At 41.4% G+C, this 20,856-nt stretch overlaps 1 protein-coding gene across 2 annotated transcripts in view; it reads left to right on the top strand.

Annotated features, from left to right (window-relative positions):
- GSAP (gamma-secretase activating protein) overlaps window positions 1-20,856 on the top strand; it is a 153,696-nt gene that overhangs the window by 95,572 nt on the left and 37,268 nt on the right. For both annotated transcript variants that reach the window (XM_066354451.1, XM_066354450.1), the window contains exons 14-19: window positions 1,232-1,309; window positions 13,257-13,349; window positions 13,471-13,688; window positions 15,541-15,610; window positions 16,553-16,635; window positions 19,839-19,892. In XM_066354451.1, the coding sequence (XP_066210548.1) occupies window positions 1,232-1,309; window positions 13,257-13,349; window positions 13,471-13,688; window positions 15,541-15,610; window positions 16,553-16,635; window positions 19,839-19,892 (596 nt within the window). The remainder of the gene's footprint in view (window positions 1-1,231; window positions 1,310-13,256; window positions 13,350-13,470; window positions 13,689-15,540; window positions 15,611-16,552; window positions 16,636-19,838; window positions 19,893-20,856) is intronic.

The following is a 20,856-nucleotide window of genomic DNA, read 5'->3' as shown; positions in this document are numbered from 1 at the left end:
ATTTTAGTATTTTAAAGTACATTCTGTAACTGTATACCTGTAATATGTTTCCTAAAGAAATTTACTAGTGATGAATATTATTAGCTAAATATTTTTATAAATTATATGCTTTTCATCCTGACCTGTGTCTTTTTCTAGGCCTGTGTATCAATCCTAATGTACATGTTTGCCCAGAGTGTGTTTGTTTGCTTTTTTATTTTCACTAATTGGAAAGTGTCAATGGATTTAAGTTAAAAGATACCTAAGGTTTTAGTTAAAAACTTATATGATCTCAGACCTTAACAGGTCTTAGACCTAAGGTATATTTATTTCACTTCACACAACTATGACCCCAAAACTTGATATGTCAACAGCCAGCCTGGGGAACAGGAGTCAAGTGTCCAACCAGTTCAGTTCTGTAGTTGGTCACAGTGTGTCCTTTAATAGTTTTAGTCTGAACCATGCTAAGGAGTATTTATTTTGCTTATTTAGTTTTTTAAACATGGGTATTTATATAGTGTACACTGTAGACGAAGTTAAAATTTTGATGCCAGGCCATACCAGCTTATTATTCTGCCTAAAGTGGGCTTTATATTTCCTTCAGAAGCTAGAGATCAAGATAAAAAAGTTTAATAACTTAATAATGAAAATAAAAGTAACTTCAGAACTAGACATATACACATGCTTTAATAGTATAAACTTGAGATGTCATGGAAAGTTTTCACACATTTTTCTAATGATTAATGATTAATACCAGTAGATAAAGCTTTTCTGAAGATAATAAGAGTTGTAAAAGTGGAGAGTGAGGCCTAATGTCTGAGTTTAGTAGATAGTCTAATACCCTTTCTAACCCACAGTGGTAGAAAATGACTCAGAACTCTCAAAGGGTGATGATGGACTCAGGAGTGTGGCCGTGAGCCTTGAGCCAGGAGGGCCAGTGAGCCACCTGGTCTCCTCCATCTCTTGGTCTTTAAGGAGATTCCTTTGGCTCGTTCCCTCCCAGCACAACCTGTTATTAAGGTCTAAGATGTTCTGGGTCATAAGCCCGGAACAACTACTAGAATGTGACTGCATTGCAGTCATCCACCCTTAGGGCTGGCTTTTGGAGAATGATGGGGAACTGAAATCTGGAAGTCAAGATGCTCGCCTTTCAGTATCACAGGTACTGAGTGTTGAGGGGTATAGAGAGTCACAACCTTGGGGGGAATTCCAGCTCTTTGTTTCCTAACATGCTTCGTGTTCTCTCCCACAGGCTACAGCAGGACTTTCACCGCTGCGCTGGAAAGCGCTCCCTCTCGGGTGACAAGGGGCATCACTTTTCTTAACCTCGGTGAGTGAGAGAGAGTGGCATCTCTCCGTACTGACCCTTCCAGCACATGTCCTGCCTCTGCCTTCTGTATCTCATTTTCTTCTCGGTATACCCAGTTTTCTCATGCCTCTTTGGGACTTGGACTGCAGTGACAATAACTGACCTTCTCGAAGCCTGGTAGGAGAAGATTTTCTCTGGAAACAGCCCCCCCACCCCAACTCCGTTAGCCTTTGTGGGGGTCTGAGGTGAGGAATGCATTTCTGTGTTTTAGAGAACCTGCACTGTGGGCTTTCTTATGTTTTTAGTAGCACTCAGAAAAGCCATTTTGTTGTTATAAAAATGATGGCAGTGAGAAAGGTGCTCCCTAAAAGCTGATGAGAAATAATACATCGTGTTGGCCCTTGATTCTTGAGAGGACAACGGTATCTGGGAAATTGTCATTCCCTGTTGCTAACTGCTAAATGCTTCCAAGTCCCACAAATCATTTATGGATCAGCTTGAGTGAGTTTTTCATTGAGTAAGTATGCGAAAGGGAACTTGAGTTGTATTAAGAGTCTATGAGGTGGAAAATAAAGGAGCTTATTGTATCTCGGCTAAAAGTGGCTTTTCCATGCTAATTGGGATGTGGGGCACAAACACATCAGCACATGCTAAACAACAGAACTATCACTTGCCTACACATGGGCTCTGGCTCAGTATTTAAAAAGGAAAAGCTACTACCATGACAAAGGTTCAGAAAGGTGTGATGTGAAGGAATTGGACAAAGTGAGAACCAAAATGGTAAGAATGTTCATAAGAAGATTTTTGTTTTGAATGAAACTGTGGGTGAAGTGATGTATCTTCTGCTGAGTGGGCCTTCTGTGGCGGATTCTGTCAGGAGCGCTGAGCCTGAGGGGACGCCCGGGAGGGGCCTGGAGCTACTGCTTTCTGTGCTCAGGGAGACAACACAGTTTCGTGGTCCTGGAACTTACTCTTATTAGCATCCGATCTCAAGGCTGACATAAGAAACTTGCCACTAAAAAAGAAATAAAAAACCTTAGCAATTTGTGAGGTCAAAGGTACCCTTCCCCTTTTCTACCCTGGGAATGAGTCTTGAAAAGAGTAGGCATGATTTAATCTATGGTCTTCAGAATGTAGGGAAGGCAGAAATGAATACTAGAGCTTTGTGAAAATAGGCTGTCTTATAGAGGTCATCTTTCCTCAAACACATTTTTTTTTTATAAATAAATTTTTATTTTAATGGGGTGACATCAATAAATCAGGGTACATACATTCAAAGAAAACATTTCCAGGTTATCTTGTCATTTAGTTCTGTGGCATACCCATCACCCGAAGAGAGATCGTCCTCCGCCACCCTCCATCCAGTTCTCTCTGTACCCCTCCCCCTCCCCCTCTCCCTCCTTCCATCCCCCCACCCCCTGTAACCACCACACTCCTGTCCATGCCTCTTAGTCTCGCTTTTATGTCCCACCAATGTATGGAATCCTGCAGTTCCTGTTTTTTTTTCTGATTCGCTTATTTCACCCCACACAATGCTACCAAGACTCCACCATTCCGCTGTAAGTGATCCGATGTCATCATTTCTCCTAGCTGAATAGTATACCATGGTGTATATGTGCCCCATCTTCTTCATCCAGTCCTCTATTTTTTATTTTACAGTGATTAAAAGCCTTTAAGCAAACTCTTGGCCAATACAGCAAGAATCCCTAAAAGAGTAGTGTCCTTAACATGTTCACCAAGTCCAAGTTGGCCCCATCACCATGCCAAATCCCTGAAAAATGCAACCCAACCACAGTTCAGTCTGTTAGGAGCTGTCACAGGGAGCAGGAGTCCAGGAAAGTTCCCCACAGGAAAAGTCCGCATGGCACTGGAATTGTTGTCACCATTCTATACTTTGCAGCTCATGTCCAAGTCCCAATGACCGCTGCTTCTAGCTGGTAATGATTCAGGTAGACTGGAAAAAGCCATTTGCAGCATGCGTGGATATGGAGCTTCTGTTCTCCTCTGCCTGGAGAGTTGAGACCAGGTTGCTTTTCCCTGGAGCTCTGTGACTGTGGCCTGGTAAAGAGAACCTTGGGATACACTAAGCTGGGTGGCAAAGGTAAATTCATAAAAGAAGTTGGCAAAAGGAGGAAAGAGAGCCCTAAATTAGGAGTAGGTCCCAGCCTGAAATATGAGTGGGACATTGAGGTAGGAGGGATAAAGGAAACACTATATATTAAGCAAAGCAGCAGAAAATAGGACTATCAACACCCAAAACAGAGATCTTTGAGGGAAGAATAAAAAACCTGACTATTCAGGCAAAACATAGTTAAGTGGCCCTTGTGCGAATGAGATCAGTTTACCTGCTTCTTGGAAGAAATACCCTAGGCTCGTCCACAGTGTCGTAGATGGGGCCGACGGCCCTGGGCACCTTCAGCCTTCAGTGGCAAACCCCAGCTTTCTGGGCAAGGTTAGGTCATAGGTGGCTGGAGCAGGGCTGGAAGAGACTGAACCCTCCCTTAGAGGAGCGAGGGGGAAGCCCACCTTCCAGTGTCCCTGTTTCCTCACAGCAGAGGCATGTAAGCCTGGCAGGCTTTAGCTCAATGACCTTCCTTTCCACTATTGAAGCAGGACCCAGATGGCATCCTATGAGACCCCTTTGGGGCGTTGGAGCCTTTAAGGGTGTATCCTAAAAGCTGGTAGTTCCCCTGATCTCTATTGGGCTTTTTCTGCCTCTAGGTATCTTAAAAGCCATTCTCAGAAGATCTCGCTGAGGGGTTTGAGGATCCCCATCCGCCTATATAAATCTTTTCCATATGTCTGGAGCTATTTGGAAAAAAGACAGAACAGTGTTATTAGCTAGATCTAATAAAGAAGGTAGTAGTTTGCAGGCGAAAAAGATTTGGTGTCTCCTGTTCATCAGCATTCAAAAGAAATGTAAATTTTTTTTTTTTTTAAGTAAAAAGCATGATATGGTAGACCCGTCGGAGTCATTGGCCTGGTGTGCAGGATTCCCGGGTTCGATTCCTGGCCAGAGCACACAGGAAAAGCGCCCATCTACCTCTCCACCCCTCCCCCTCTCCTTCCTCTTCGTCTCTCTCCTCCCGCCCGCAGCCAAGGCTCCACCGGAGCAAAGCCACACTGGGTACTAAGGATGGCCCCACGGCCTCCACCCCAGTCGCTAGAATGGCTCCGGTTGTAACAGAGCAACACCCCAGATGGGCAGAGCATTCCCCCCGGTAGGCATGCCAGGTGGATCCCAGTTAGGCGCATGCAGGAGTCTGTCTGACTGCCTCCCCATCCCCATCCTCAGAAAAATACAAAAAATAAATAAATAAAAGAAAAAATACTAAAAAAAAAATAAAAAAGGGGGCATTCCCTTGTGCTAAAGCTCCAGGGAGCATGGAGTGAGCTTGAGTATGTCCTATGAAACATGGAGCTCTATGTTGACATATAAGTCTTTGAAGAAGGAGGAACTGCTGAAATAGTTTATCAGCATTTGTCCCTAAGACAGCAGTCTTTATAGTGGGAACACCATACGTAAATATTTGCTGTCTGTCTATAGATTAAGGGGGGAATATGGCAAATGCTGAAAAGCCATGATCTTTGTGCCCCTCCCCTCCCCCAACCCCCTCCCTCTCCTCCCCCCACCCTGTAACCCCAACACTGTTCATGTCTCTGAGTCTCATCTTTATGTCCCACCTATGTATGGAAAAATATAGTTCTTAGTTTTTTCTGATTTACTTCTTTCACTCAGTATAATGTTATCAAGGCCCATCCATGTTGTAAAAGATCCTATGTCATCATTTCTTATGGCTGAGTAGTATTCCATAGTATATATATACCAAAGCTTTTTAATCCACTCGTCCTCTGATGGACACTTGGGCTGTTTCCAAATCTTTGCTATTGTGAACAATGCTGCCATAAACATGGGGGTGCATTTCTTCTTTTCAAACAGTGCTATGGTGTTCTTGGGGTATATTCCTAACAGTGGTATAGCTGGGTCAAGAGGCAGTTCGATTTTTAATTTCTTGAGGAATCTCCATACTGTTTTCCACAGTGGCTGCACCAGTCTGCATTCCCACCAGCAGTGCAGGAGGGTTCCCTTTTCTCCACATCCTCGCCAGCACTTATTCTGTGTTGTTTTATTGATGAGCGCCATTCTGACTGGTGTGAGGTGATATCTCATTGTGGTTTTAATTTGCATTTCTCTAATCATTAGTGATGTTGAACATTTTTTCATATGCCTGTTGGCCATCTGTGTGTCCTCTTTGGAGAAGTGTCTATTCATTTCTTTTGCCCATTTTTGGATTGGATTGTTTGTCTTCCTGGTATTAAGTTTTACAAGTTCTTTATAAATTTTGGTTATTAACCCCTTATCAGACGCTATGTCAAATATATTCTCCCATTGTGTAGTTTGTCTTTTTATTCTGTTCTTATTGTCTTTAGCTTTGCAGAAGCTTTTTAGTTTGATAAAGTCCCATTTGTTTATCCTGTCTTTTATTTCACTTGCCTGTGGAGACAAATCAGCAAATATATTGCTGCGAGAGATGTCAGAGAGCTTACTTATGTTTTCTTCTAAGATGGTTATGGTTTCACGGCTTACATTCAAGTCTTTTATCCATTTTGAGTTTATTTTTGTGAGTGGTGTAAGTTGGTGGTCTAGTTTCATTTTTTTTGCAGGTAGCTGTCCCGTTTTCCCAACACCATTTGTTGAAGAGGCTGTCTTTACTCCATTGTATTGTTTTACCTCCTTTGTCAAATATCAGTTGTCCATAGAGCTGTGGGTTTATTTCTGGGTTCTCTGTTCTGTTCCATTGATCTATGTGCCTGTTCTTATGCCAGTACCATGCTGTTTTGAGTACAATGGCCTTATAATATAACTTGATATCTGGAAGTGTGATACCTTCCGCTTTTTTCTTCCTTTTCAGGATTGCTGAGGCTATTCATGTTCTTTTTTGGTTCCATATAAATTTTTGGAATATGTGTTCTATGTCTTTGAAGTAAGTCATTGGTATTTTAATCGGTATTGCATTGAATTTATAAATTGCTTTGGGTAATATAGACATTTTAATGATGTTTATTCTTCCTAACCATGAGCACGGTATATGCCTCCACTTATTCGTATCTTCCCTGATTTCTTTTATCAATGTTTTATAATTTTCCGAGTACAAGTCTTTAATCTCCTTGGTTAGATTTATTCCTAGGTACTTTATTTTTTTGGTTGCAATGGTAAAGGGGATTGATTCCCTGATTTCTCTTTCTGACAGTTCATTATTAGTGTATAAAAATGCCTCTGATTTCTGAGTATTGATTTTATATCCTGCCACCTTGCCAAATTCATTTATCAGGTCTAGTAGTTTTTTGACTGAGACTTTAGGGTTTTCTATATACAATATCATGTCATCTGCAAATAATGATAGTTTTACTTTTTCTTTTCCAATTTGGATGCCTTTTATTTCTTTTTCTTGTCTGCTTGCTGTGGCTAGGACTTCCAGAACTATGTTGAATAAGAGTGGTGAAAGGGGGCACCCCTGCCTTGTTCCTGATCTTAAGGGGATTGCTTTTAATTTTTGCCCATTGAGTATGATGTTGGCTGTGGGTTTGTCATAGATGGCCTTTATCATGTTGAGGTATGTTCCCTGTATTCCCACTTTGCTGAGAGTTTTGATAATGAATGGGTGCTGGACTTTATCAAATGCTTTTTCTGCATCTATTGAAATTATCATGTGGTTTTTCTCCTTTCTTTTGTTTATGTGATGAATCACATTGATTGATTTGCGAATATTGTACCAGCCTTGCCTCCCAAGAATAAATGCTACTTGATCATGGTGTATGATTTTTTCCATATATTGCTGGATCCAGTTTGCTAATATTTTGTTGAGGATTTTTGCATCTAAGTTCATCAGGGATATTGGCCTATAATTTTCTTTTTTTGTGTTGTCTTTGCCTGGTTTTGGAATCAGAATTATGCTCGCCTCATAAAAGGAGTTTGGAAGTCTCCTTTCCTCTTGAATTTTTTGAAATAGCTTGAGAAGGATAGGAGTTAGTTCTTCTTTGAATATTTGGTAGAATTCACTTGTGAAGCCATCAGGCCCAGGACTTTTCTTTTTTGGGAGTTTTTTGATAGCTGTTTCAATCTCATTTGCTGTAATTGGTCTGTTTAGGTTTTCTGATTCTTCCAGATTGATTTTTGGAAGATTATATGATTCAAGGAATTTGTCCATTTCATCTAGGTTGTCTAGTTTTTTGGCGTACAGTTCTTCATAGTATTTTCTTACAATATTTTGTATTGCTGTTGTGTCAGTTGTTATTTCTCCACTCTCGTTTCTAATTTTATTTATTTGAGTCCTCTCTCTTTTTTTCTTGGTGAGTGTTGTTAAAGGTTCATCTATCTTGTTTACCTTTTCAAAGAACCAGTTCCTGGTTTCATTGATCCTCTGTATTGTTTCTTTAGCCTCTATGTCATTTATTTCTGCTCTGATCTTTATTATTTCCTTCCTTCTACTAGCTCTGGGCTTTACTTGCTGTTCTTTTTCTAGTTCTTTTAGATGCAGGGTTAAGTTGTTTATTTGAGCTTTTTCTAGCTTCTTGAGGTATGCCTGTAATGCTATAAACTTCCCTCTCAGGACTGCTTTTGCTGTGTTCCATAAATTTTGAGTTGATGTATGCTCATTATCGTTTGTTTCTAGGAATTTTTAAATTTCTTCTTTGATCTCAATGTTAACCCATTCATTGTTTAATAACGTGCTATTTAGTTTCCAAGTGTTTGAATGTTTTTCAATTTTCTATTGTGGTTGATTTCTGGTTTAATGCCATTGTGATCAGAGAAAGTGCTCGATATGATTTCAATCTTCTTAAATTTGTTGAGCCTGCTTTTGTATCCTAATATGTGGTCTATTCTAGAGAATGTACCATGAGCGCTTGAAAAGAATGTATATTCTGCTGTTTTAGGGTGAAAGGTTCTGAAGATATCTATTAAATCGAGTTGATCTAATATGTCCTTTAAGTCTGCTGTTTCTTTGTTAATTTTCTTTCTTGAGGATCTATCTAATGATGTTAATGGGGTATTGAAATCCCCTACTATTATAGTATTGCTGTTGATTTCGCCCTTTAAGTCCCTCAAAGTCTGCTTTATATATTTAGGTGCTCCTATATTAGGTGCGTAGATATTTATAATGGTTATGTCTTCCTTTTGGATTGCTCCCTTTATCATTATGTAGTGACCTTCTTTATCTCTAACTATTGTCTTGGTTTTAAAGTCCATTTTGTCTGATATAAGTATTGCTACTCCAGCTTTTTTTTCATTTCCATTTGCGTGAAATATTTTTTTCTATCCTTTTATCTTCAGCCTGTGTGCATCTTTTGATTTAAGGTGTGTCTCTTGTAGACAGCATATGTATGGGTCCTGTTTTCTTAACCACGCAGCTACCCTATGTCTCTTGATCGGATCATTTAATCCATTAACATTTAAGTTTATTACTGATATGTAATTGTTTATCGCCATTTTTTTTCTTTAAAACTGTTTTTCTCTTTTGCTATATTCTTTTTTTCCTTTGATCTGTTTACAACAGGTCCCTTAGCATTTCTTGCAGCCTTGGTTTGTTTGCAGTGAATTCCTTGAGTTTTTTTTTTTTTGTCTGTAAAGCTTTTTATTTCTCCTTCAATTTTAAATGATAGCCTTGCTAGATAAAGTAGTCTTGGTTGTAGGTTCTTGTTCTGCATTACTTTGAATATTTCTTGCCATTCCCTTCTGGCCTCAAGTGTTTCTGTTGAGAAGTCAGAAGTCATCCTTATGGGGGCTCCTTTGTAGGTGATAGTCTTTTTTTCTCTATCAGCTTTTAATATTTTCTCTTTATCATTTAGCTTTGGTAATTTAATTATGATGTGTCTTGGTGTTGGTTTCTTTGGGTTTCTCCTTAATGGAGTTCTCTGTGCTTCCTGAACATGTGAAATGTTTTCCTGCCTTAATTGGGGGAAGTTTTCCGCTATAATATGTTTGAACAAAGTCTCTATCCCTTGTTTTTTCTCGTCTTCTTCAGGAACCCGTATGATGCGGATGTTATTTCTCTTCATGTTGTCACAGAGCTCTCTTAGAGTTTCCTCAGACTTTTTGAATCTCTTTTCTTTTTTCTGCTCTGCTTCCGTGCCTTTATTTATTGTGTCCTTTAACTCACTGATTCGATTCTCTGCTTCATTCATCCTGCTTTTAATTCCTTCCATTGTATTCTTTATTTCAGATATTGTATTTGTCATTTCTGTCTGATTCTTTTTTATTATTTCAATGTCCTCTTTTATATTTGTTATCTCTTTATTTAGGTTTTCGTAATGGCCATCTATGGTTGTTCTAATATCTTTGAGCATCCTAACAATCGTTATTTTAAACTCTGCATCTGGTAATTTGGTTATATCTGATTCACTTAGGTCCTTTTCTGGGTATTTCTCTTGGTTTATTTGTGTTGTATTTCTCTGCCTCCGCATTTTCTCTTCACAGGAGTGGCTGTGATCACGTGCTCGGGTGCACAAGGGTTGGTGACCTTGGCCTTTGCCCCGCCCCCGTGTGTGACGTTATGCTCGGTCCTGAGGGCACTGGCGAGCACCTTTGCTCAGCTGCGGGTCTCTGCCTGTTTCCGGGCTTTCGCCCTGCCTTTGCAGGATGATCCCACTCAAGGAACAGCTGCTAGCCTTGGCTCTACCGCCGGGCAGGGCTGTGTGCCCAAGCTCAGCTCCGTAGCGGAACTCCGCCTCTTCTGGGCTTTTGGCTCCACCCCCGCGGGAGGAGCTGGCTACCAAGTCAGACCACAAGCCTGGATTGCACGGGCGGGGCAGGGATGTGCTCCTCTGCCCTTGCTCCAGGGCTGGTTTCTACCCTTTCCAGGGTTCCCGCCCTTCTCCTGGAGGCTGGATTACAGGCTGCCGGCAGCTGAGCTTGACTGCTTTTGCACACCCCCTTCTCCCCAGCCGGGCAAGATTGAGTTCACGCCTGAGCCCAGTGGTGGCCAGCAGCACCGCGCTTTTGTCTCCCGCTGCCGCCCGCTCTCCGGTGTGCCCTCAGCCGCGTGGGTGGGGGCATTGCAGCTCAGACACTAAGACTCACTACTGTAGACCCGAAAGCTCCCTCCTTCTATGCGACTCTGCTCTGAATGCTGCGGGGTAGCTTGTTTGGCTGCTCTCCTGCTTCCCTTTGCTGGTATTGCTGTTTCCAGGGGGAATATTCACTTCAGCTTTGGGGAGTGACTCGTCCCAGGGGTTAGGGTGGCTATCTCCCACAATGTTTCTCCCTGTGCCTCCTAGATTATACTCTCTTCCTGTTACTGTGGTTCTCTCCCCTCTCCCTCCGTCCCCAGGAGCCCCGGGTGATTGTTTTTGAGAGAGATGTTCTGCGCGGTCCCTTTAAGAAGGATCCTGGGTCTGAGAAATCAGACTCTCTCACAAACAGTATCCTGACTTGTTTCCAGCTAAATACTGTCCTTACACCTCTTCTGGGCTCTGGGGCTGCAGGCTGGGGCTTTGTTCCTGGGGCTCAGGACCCTTTCCCCTCTGCTAAACTCACTTCCCGTCACGCGAGTCTCTCCCTGCTGCCATTCACTCCGAGGAGCTGGGCAGCCCTCTCCGTGTTTCCACGTTTCCGCTTTTCCTACCAGTCTCTGTGTGGCTTCTTCAGCATTCCTTGGTTGAAGAGTCCTTTTAGTTTAGTCCAAAGTTGGTTTTTCCAGCTGATAGTTCATAAAATTAGTTTGTAATCCACTTTGGTTCTGGGAGGTAGATGCTGGTAAGTCCGCCTACTCCAGCGCCATCTTGTCTCTCCTCAAACACATTTTATAGGCACAAAATTGTACCCAATTCAAACTGTTCTAGAGGTAATTTTTATGACAACAATATTGCTTCTTTGTGTGATGTAGTTTTTGCTATTAACTATATGCATTTTCCCTAAATTGCCACCCTCTTAAAAGAGGTTTATACTAATTGACATATTAAAAACTAGAGTTTTTTGGAAATTTTCAAAGAACCCCCCGAAGTACCACAGTATAAGAAAAGTATGTTTATAAATAAAAACGTTCTATTTTAGATAATGAATAGTATCTGCTGTTGTGCTGAAGTGATCCTGATGAAACACCTTTGCCAGGTGATGAGAGTGGAGCTGAGTCTTCGGAAGGTGGAGCCGTGGGCCCACGCTTCCTTCAGTGTCTCTTATCAGGGGCACGGCTTCAGTTTCTTCTTTATCCTGTATCCAACTGCTGTAGACTTAAGGCTTACAACAACACAAACGTTCTTTTATGGCCTGAAGGTCAGAATCCTGAAGTAAGTCTTGAGGAGCTAAAATCAACATATGGACAGAAATGGCTCTTTCTGGAGGTGCCAGGGGAGAAAGGGTTCTTTGCCCCCTACAGCATCTGCAGGCTGGCATTTCTTTGCTTGAGACCACATCACTTCTGTCTCTTTCATCATATAATCTTCTCTTCTGAAGTCAATCCCCCAATGCTTGTGACAACTCAAAGCACCTTCATATATTCCAAAAGCCCCCTCTCCCAGGGACATAGCACCATCCTAATTAATTGGGGCACCAAGGTCATTTGATGCCCAAAACCTTACCACTGTGCCCTGCTACATTACTATTTGTGTTTTTCTACTTAAGGTTTGCCATAATTGTATTATTGCAGCCATTTGTCTTAAGCATTGGAACATCACTGTTCACAGTGATGGGTTAGACTTTTACATCCTCTTTCCTTTGCACAGAATGCCTTCTGTGTACATGATTAGCATATATTTCTTTGCTTCTTTGGAAGATAAGATTCCAGCTGGCTCACTTATAATCTAAATGTTTAACCATTTGAAATTTACTACAATCATGTGAATTTCTGTCTTTCTAGGAGCCTAGAAAAAAGTATTTCTACCCTCTTCATTCTCCAGAAGTCTATTTTTACATCTTGGCTTAATTTGTGTAAAATGTTCTTAATACAAAAATATCTTGTTCAGGGGCCATAAAGGTGTGAATTCTAGGTAGCTAGCTGTACAAGAAAGTAAATTAGTCCGTCATAAAGTGTCAGAATGAGTGCAGCGATTGTTTTTGATGAATATCAATTTAAGGGTTCTCTAAACAAAATGATGATGAAGGTGACAATTATGATGAAAACAATGATGAAGATGACTACGATGATGATGATGAGTGGATAAATACAGGAAACTAAATTTTAGAGCTTCCCCATGGCATAAGCCATGAAGGAGATTCCCACTATAAGCTATTTCTAGTTTATCAGATTTAAGAATAATTCATGTTGCTTACTGTTTTCTACTCTAATTTGCTCCCAAAGATCACTTAGACTTATAAAAAAACACAATTCACTTAGAAACAAAACTACAGATTAAATTAAGGCAACCATAGCTAAATGTCTGAGTATTAGCCACAGAGAGAAATTAGTGAGCTCTGGCTGGTGAGATGAAATGTACTGACATCAGACAGCTTATTTTCTTTTTCTGAAGTTGGAAACGGGGGGGGGGGGGGGGGGGGGGGGGTGGCAGTCAGACTCCCACATGTGACTGACCGGGATCCACCCGGCACGCCCACCAGGGGGCGATGCTCTGCCCATCTGGGGCATTGCTCTGTTGCAACCAGAGCCATTCTAGCGCCTGAGGCAGAGGCCACAGAGCCACCCCCAGCGCCTGGGCCAACTTTGCTCCAGTGGAGCCTTGGCTGCGGGAGGGGGAGAAAGAGACAGAGAGGAAGGAGGGGGGGAGGGGTAGAGAAGCAGATGGGCGCTTCTCCTGTGTGCACTGGCCGGGAATCAAACCCGGGACTCCTGCATGCCAGGCCGACGCTCTACCACTGAGCCAACCGGCCAGGGCTAGACAGCTTATTTTCACATGGGTCAAAACTATTGTGTTTTAAGAGATTTAAAAAAATAGGAACACTGTGAAGTTTTGGACTTTATCTGTACCTGTACAGCTCTTGCCATGTGTAGGTGACGTAAATCTTTCCCTTTTACAGACTATTACGTGGCTGTTTACTTACCTGGTCATTTCTTTCATCTACTTAACACTCAGCATCCAGACCTGATCTGCCACAGTCTGTTTCTGACAGGTACGGCTTTAGTTTTTCCTCATGAACATGGTCCATTTGGGTTTGTGTTGACTTCAGTGTTTATGTTTGGGTGAGAAGGGTTCCTTTCATTTGTTGATCTCTTTTCTTTTGTTTTGGCCAGGAAACAATGAAGTGATCGATATTCTACCTCATAGTCCTTTACAGTCGCTGTCAGAGTCCCTGGTACTGGACTGGTGTTCTGGAAAGCTCTACAGAGCATCTCTTAACCAGTCATATTTATTACAGTTCCTCTGGAGTGCCCGGCTGGACTGTGAAAAGATGGCCGTGTTGCACTGTGTGCTTGCACGTGGCCAAGACCCACAGTTCCTGGAAGCCAAGGTTGGAACATAGCTTAAGTTTAAAAATCGATCAGTAGACAATATCAAGTGTATTTATTTAGTGATTGAACATGAACAGAAGTTATTTTTATTTGTTAACAATTTGTCAAGGTTTATAGTCTCCATCCTGACATGAATATATTTTTCTCTTGTGCTCTTTTGTAGTAGATCCCAACCAGACCTCCACCTGTGAGGGTGTGTCTGTTATCTTGACTGCACTCTTTCCAATATTGTGAATAAATGTTTAGCGACATCAGTAACATTCTAAAGAAGTGCTCAGTAAATAATGAGTTCCTCAAATTGCTTTTTCACCTGTTCTGTATTTGGTGTATATTGTCAAATGGACTAAAATCTGTTGGCATAGATTTTATGGAAAGTTACACTTAAATTTTATATTATAGTTTAAAAAAAGCACTTTTAAACATTCTGTCATTTAGTTTTTCAGTTATTCTATGAAGTCAGTGATTTAATTGGGACCAATGGGTGGTTGGTTCATTAACAAAAAAAATATCTTAAACATTTTATTTTAACCTGTAAATGACCATTAATTCACCCATCTTCTGATGTAAATTAAACCCTTTATTTGAATGTCAGCTAACTAAAGTTCAAAATCATTTTTCTTACATTAAACCACTAGCAATGTATTATCTCTTACTTTGTTAGTTTCTTTCTTTTCTTTTCCTAAGGAGAGCAGTAATTTCAAAGCCATCTGTGTATATAGGGCAATTTTTTTCTCAGACTTTTATAGTTGTCCCCCTATACCTAGTTTTTTTAGTAAGTGTTTTAGCATTCTCCAAAGCATCCAACTTTTGTTGACCCAACACCACCCTTTCACATTTATATTTCAATTGAATGTAGTAATAGTTTATTAAATCTCCTAATTGTGAAAATAACTATAATGAACATGAATATGTTTGGAAAAAACAAATTATTGGTATGAGCAGAAATGTGAGTCTACCATGGCAAGGCAAGACATCGGTACCTGCCGATTCTAAGGTGGGGACCCAGGGGCTTTATTCAAGTCTTGCAGTTGGGGAATGTTTGGGAAGCTTATGAGGGAGCTGCTGATATCACAGGGGTCCTCCCTCCCTCGAGAGGACAGTGCGATGCTGCTCCTCAGAGCTGAACAGTGTGACACTGTTCGCACTGGTCACCGAGCTGGAATTTAGGCCCAGCTCTGTGCGTCCGAGCCCAGGGGGTTTGTTTTCTCCTCTGTCCTACAGCTCTTCCCACTGGTTCTCTGCTAGAGTATGACCTCCTCCAGCAAAAACAAGCGGTGCCTTGAGGAAGGTTTATTTGGATTTCAGCCAAAGGCGCTCATTAAAAGGAACTCATTTATTAAACTGTTTTACCCACACAGTCTTCCATTATGTATCTTTCTTTTTTTTTTTTTTTTTTTTTACAGAGACAGAGAGAGGGATAGATAGGGACAGAAAGACAGAAGTGGAGAGAGATGAGAAGCATCAATCATCAGTTTCCCGTTGTGACACCTTAGCTGTTCATTGATTGCTCTCTCATATGTGCCTTGACCGCGGGCCTTCAGCAGACCGAGCGACCCCCTGCTCCAGCCAGCGACCCTGGGTCCAAGCTGGTGAGCTTTTTGCTCAAGCCAGTGACCTCGGGGTCTCGAACCTGGGTCCTCCACATCCCAGTCTGACGCTCTATCCACTGTGCCACCGCCTGGTCAGGCCCCATTATGTATCTTGTAGATAGTATAGAAGTGAGTATAGTCTTAACGCAATTCCAAAATAAGTATAAAATTTACAAGATTCATATATATTTTATACTTCTTTGGTGGTGGGGACAGGGTGCAGATTAAAATATTAACAGAATTGTCTTCTTACTTTTTAAAGATTATTCAATGGATTTCTGAGAACATCTCTGCCTGCTATTCATTTGACCCCATTCAGGAATTTATAATTGGTAGGTGTTGGTTATGCTGCATGTCAAGTGGAATCCTTGACCGTTTTGCCTGAGGGAAACAGTAAATTGATAATGCCTCAACCTGTCAAAATGCTGGTTAGGAGCCTTTTTCTCTATTGTAGTCAGCAGCTAATTAAATTTCATTCTCTTGTGGTTTTGCCAGACACTGGCTGTTCAGAGACAGATGAGATACAAGATATGTTTTTGATTCTATAACCTAATCAGTGATTTTCTTCAATAAGATGTAACTTTCTTTCATTTTTTTTTGACAGAGATTGAGAGTCAGAAAGAGGGATAGATAAGGACAGACAGCAGGAAGGGAGAGAGATGAGAAGCATCAACACTTCGTTGCAACACCTTAGCTGTTCATTGATTGCTTTCTCACATGTGCCTTGATGGGGGGGGGGGGGGGCTACAGCAGAGCGAGTGACCCCTTGCTCAAGCCAGCAACCTTGGGTTTCAAGCCAGCGACCTTTGGGCTCAAGCCAGCGACCACGGGGTCATGTCTATAATCCCATGCTCAAGCCACCGACCCCACGCTCAAGCTGGTGAGCCCACACTCAAGCCGGCGACCTCAAGGTTTCAAACCTGAGTTCTCAACATCCTAGTCCGACGTGCTATCCACTGCACCACTGCCTGGTCAGGCTCAATAAAATGTAACTTTCTTAGCTCAGTTTTGGGTTGGTTGGTTCAATATGAAGTGGTCTAGTGCCATTTGGATACAGTCTAAATTCCTTTTTGATACAACTCTTTTTGATAGCCAGTGGTACAGTCTCTTGATCAAAAGTAGAAACTGAACATTTTAATCAATAGATAAAATTATAGGTTAATGTTTAAAGGATGAAAAGTTTTGTCTGTTTGCTCATTTTGGCAAATCACAGTGTCTACTGCCTGATTATTATTAAACCATGTCTATTTTTTTTCCTTTCAAAACCTCCTCAGCGTCTTCATATTGGAGCATTTACCCAGAGACAAGTAATATGGATAAACTTTTGCCATATTCCTCAGTGCTCACTTGGAATACAGTAAGTTAACGCTTTTATATTCCTTTGTAATTAAAATTAACCCACAGTGTTAGTTGTAGGATATCCTTACCACAGTGACGAAGGTTGTGATTTCATTTTGATTTTGACTGATAAAGACTTGAATTGGTGTTTTCTGGCAGAAAAATAATTCTTGCTGTTGGCCAAAGATATTTATAAAACAGAAGAATTAAGGACAAGGTATAGGATACTGGTTATTCTTCCTACTATCAAGCAAAATTAAGCCTTAATCACCTTCAAATGGCATTTTAATTTTATTAGCACCTAGAGTGGATTAAAATATTCCCTAGGGTTTTATACACGAGGGACACTGGACCACTGCTGTCAGTCTGAGTGGTTTCCTTGATTGAGTAGATTGGTACCTTCATGATACATTTTCCCAGACTGACAGAGAAAAAAGGTAATAATTCTAGAGCTTTATGATCAGTAAAGTCAGTAACTTTATGCAAACTCACTCATTTAGCCTTTTCTTCCAGCTGGTCCAGATGCCTCCTTTTTCGTTAGGTAGGGCTGAGCTAAACCACGGTTCATTCTTTCTGGAACACTGGGGCAGCGAACAGCACTTTGCTGGATCAGAAAGCAAAAGGCATGTACAGGCATCCCCTGAAAAGATTCGCCTCCTCTCCTTTCAAACCTAGATGTCAGAACTACGTGCTTGGTCTTGAGGCAGAGGTTTGTATCAAAAAGGCATTTAGAAAGAATTCAATTCAGATAATACAGACCTGAGAAAAGATGTACCAGGATAAACTGTGACACTTCCCATTCTGTACTTAGAGTATTTAAGTACAGTCCTTGAAAAAGACAGATCAAGTGTATTTGATCAATATCTCAATTTCTGGCATGCACATGGTAGTGTTTTCCTAAAGCCCCTTTGTTCTTGTCCTTCACTGTTAGAGTTATTAAACATTTTATGCTTCACTGTAGGATTATAAGGGGAAGACCTGAGGGTGTTTTTTTGTTTTTGTTTTTTTTAAAGATTTTCTTTATTAATTTTACAGAGAGAGGGGGATGGGGAACAAGAAGTATCAACTCAGTTGCTTCACTTTAGTTGTTCATTGATTGCTCGTCATATGTGCCTTGACCAGGCAAGCCCAGGGTTTCGAACCAGCAACCTCAGCATTCCAGGTTGATGCTCTGTCCACTGCACCACCCAGGCCAGGCCTGAGCGTGTTTCTTCTCAGCTCTTCACTGCTTTCTTTAAGAACCCCTGTGAATGTACATGCAGACTCTGTGGTATGTGGCCGGAAGTTTGCAGGTTAAACCACCCAGTGTCAGGAAATGTGCATCTCAGCTTCCTCTGCCCACCACCCAGGGCTTTCTCTTGCTGTCCTGCCCTGTCAGGTTCAGTCTGGGAGGTAGAGACAGAGCCTCTAGTTCCCAGGGCTGTGTTCTGAGATGGAGCATGTCAGCCTGCCATGTAGGTCTTCACTTTTACATTGTCATCCCTTTGTGCAGTGAGGAGCTGTTGTGGACATAGAAAGTGACATCCTATAAGACAGGGGTCCCCAAACTTTTTACATAGGGGGCCAGCTCACTGTCCCTCAGACCGTTGGAGGGCCGGACTAAATAAAAAACTATGAACAAATCCCTTTGCACACTGCACATATCTTATTTTAAAGTAAAAAAACAAAATGAGAACAAATACAATATTTAAAATAAAGAACAAGTAAATCTAAATCAACAAACTGACCAGTATTTCAATGGGAACTATGGACCTGCTTTTGGCTAATGAGATGGTCAATGTGCTCCTCTCACTGACCACCAATGAAAGAGGTGCCCCTTCCGGAAGTGCGGATAAATGGCCTCAGGGGGCTGTAGTTTGGGGACCCCTGCTATAAGAAGTACGATATAAAAAAACTCAAAGTTATAACCACCTGTGTACTAAGCTTATTTTAGGGTTTACCACGTTGCTTTTAAGTTCTTGTGGTTGGAGTAGGTTACTTTAAAGGTCTCTTCTAATCCTGAAATCCTATAAGTCTATGCTTACAGGATTTAGCAATGATGCAAATCATTTATTTTTCCTTTCTCTACCTGAAGATGGTCTTTATGCTGCACCCTCAATAAACACTGTCACAGTACAAAGTGTGGAGGCAGATCTCTTCTATAAATAACTGAATTGGTTTTTTAAAAATACTAGGAAAAAAATTAAAGTACTAGGAAATATGGTGCTCTTACACATTGATGATCCTGAATTATGCTATGCAAACAATTAGTCTTGTTATACCTATTTTAAGATGTTATTTATAACCTAAAGCTGTAATGACATTATGAAACACACAAGATTCTTATTACGGGCATTTTAGTCTCGCAGTAGAAAATGCAGAGGCTTGAATGTTCTAGACGTTTATTTCTTTTCTGCTGCAATCCCCTCTTCACAGGAATATTGCATATCAGTAAAAGCCAGGATATGCAAGTCCTATCCAAATACCAGATTTTATTTTTGCATAACACCTTCTAAATTATTTCCTCATATATTACTTACTTAGTTTTAGGAATTGAAAGCTGGAATGACTGATTGAGAAGCTGATATACATAGTTCACATAGAAACACACTTTGAAAATTACAGTGACAAAAGGGTGATTTTGGAAATTTGTCCTTTTATTTAAGTGTCTTTTTTAATGCTTACTAGTTAGCAGAATGTGAGAGTTGGGACTTCCCGAGATGAGCTGCTCGTCCTTTGCCGTGGTGAGACATACCCGCCTCAGCTCGTTATGGGGCTCTCTTGGAACTGAAATTATGGTGCAGGATGAGGTGCAGAAAATTTCTACTAAAGTCATACAAGAAATCCCATTAGTCTTGGCTCCTTCTATTGAGGTAGGGCCAACTTAGAACATTTAATGAAAGAAAAGAAGAGGAATGAAGGAGGAAAAAAAACGGACTGTGCCCTCCTTATTATCACACTGATAGTGCAAATGTGTAAACAATATACTGTTTGTTTTGTGTTTCTTCATTAGTCATCTTCTTTCCTTTAGAAACACCGTCAGCTATTATAATCATAACTTCCAAGAATATTTTTCTTCCCAGGCAAGAGATAAGCTGTGTTTGCTGTTATTTATAAACCCCAAGGTTTACTTCAGGCAGAGGTTAGCGGACTGGAAGCTGCCCTCTGCTTCTGTCTGTAGCAAACACTTCCTGCAGGCCCGAGCTGTGGCAGCTGATACTGTGTCTGTTTCCCCCACTGTAGGAAATTCCTGGAATAGCCCTTGTGACGGAAGAGATCACACTGCCTCTGATGAAGGTGAGTCCCGCAGTCAGCTCACAGGCCTGGGCGTGCTGGCCCCCTTGCGGCCTCACACTCCACCACATGCGGTTAAACTGCTGCCCGAACATCATGGTGGTTCAGAGGGACTGGGAAGTGTCAGACGAGGACAGAGGTAAAGGCTAGGGCTAGTTCTCTAGAAAATCCCAAGTGGTTCAGCAGTCACTAAGGAAGGTATTATGGCATTCATAGGAATGGTCTTAGGTGAGAGAAGTTTTTTTTTTTTTTTAATTTTTATTTATTTATTTATTTATTTTAGAGAGGAGAGAGAGAGGGAGAGAGAGAGTCAGGGGGGAGGAGCTGGAAGCATCAACTCCCATATGTGCCTTGACCAGGCAAGCCCAGGGTTTTGAACTGGTGACCTCAGCATTTCCAGGTCGACACTTTATCCACTGCGCCACCACAGGTCAGGCTGAGAGAAGTTTTTTCAGAGTACTTTTTAGAGAATTACAACGCTCAGCATAAACCATACAGAACTAGTACTTTCTATTGTGCCTCAAACCAGTCAGTTCTTGTCCCTTATCTTATGAGGCCTGGTACCTGTTTTCTACTTCATTTGTGTTCTCACCTTGTCATAACACACGCACACCCCCATGCATAATCTTAACACCGTTAAGTACCCTGGCCAGGATATTTAATTTTCTTCTTGTTCTAAGAACAGCTTGTGTGTTTCTCAGGAGTCTGAATGGGTAGGCGGGCTGTGGTCGCAGTGAGCTTCTGTCCCCCTTCCTGCCCAGGAGCCATAGTGTTGGTGTCTTTCTGAAGTCTGGTGGTTTCAAAGCGTTCTGAATACAATGGAGAGAGTGAGGTGGGTGCAGAGGAGAAAAGAATGCAGACTAGTTAGAACCCAGAGAGTATTCTAGCAGTTTCCTTGAAATTCCTTTGTTGTCTTTGGCCTCCCATAATTACAGGTTGGTATGTGCTGGGAATTTCTCAGAGGAAG

This window comes from Saccopteryx leptura, chromosome 12 (genome assembly GCF_036850995.1).
Source record: "Saccopteryx leptura isolate mSacLep1 chromosome 12, mSacLep1_pri_phased_curated, whole genome shotgun sequence".
In the NCBI taxonomy this organism is placed as follows: Eukaryota; Metazoa; Chordata; class Mammalia; order Chiroptera; family Emballonuridae; genus Saccopteryx; species Saccopteryx leptura.
Note: the sequence above shows the minus strand (reverse complement) of the source record. Positions and strands in the feature narration are given on the sequence as shown.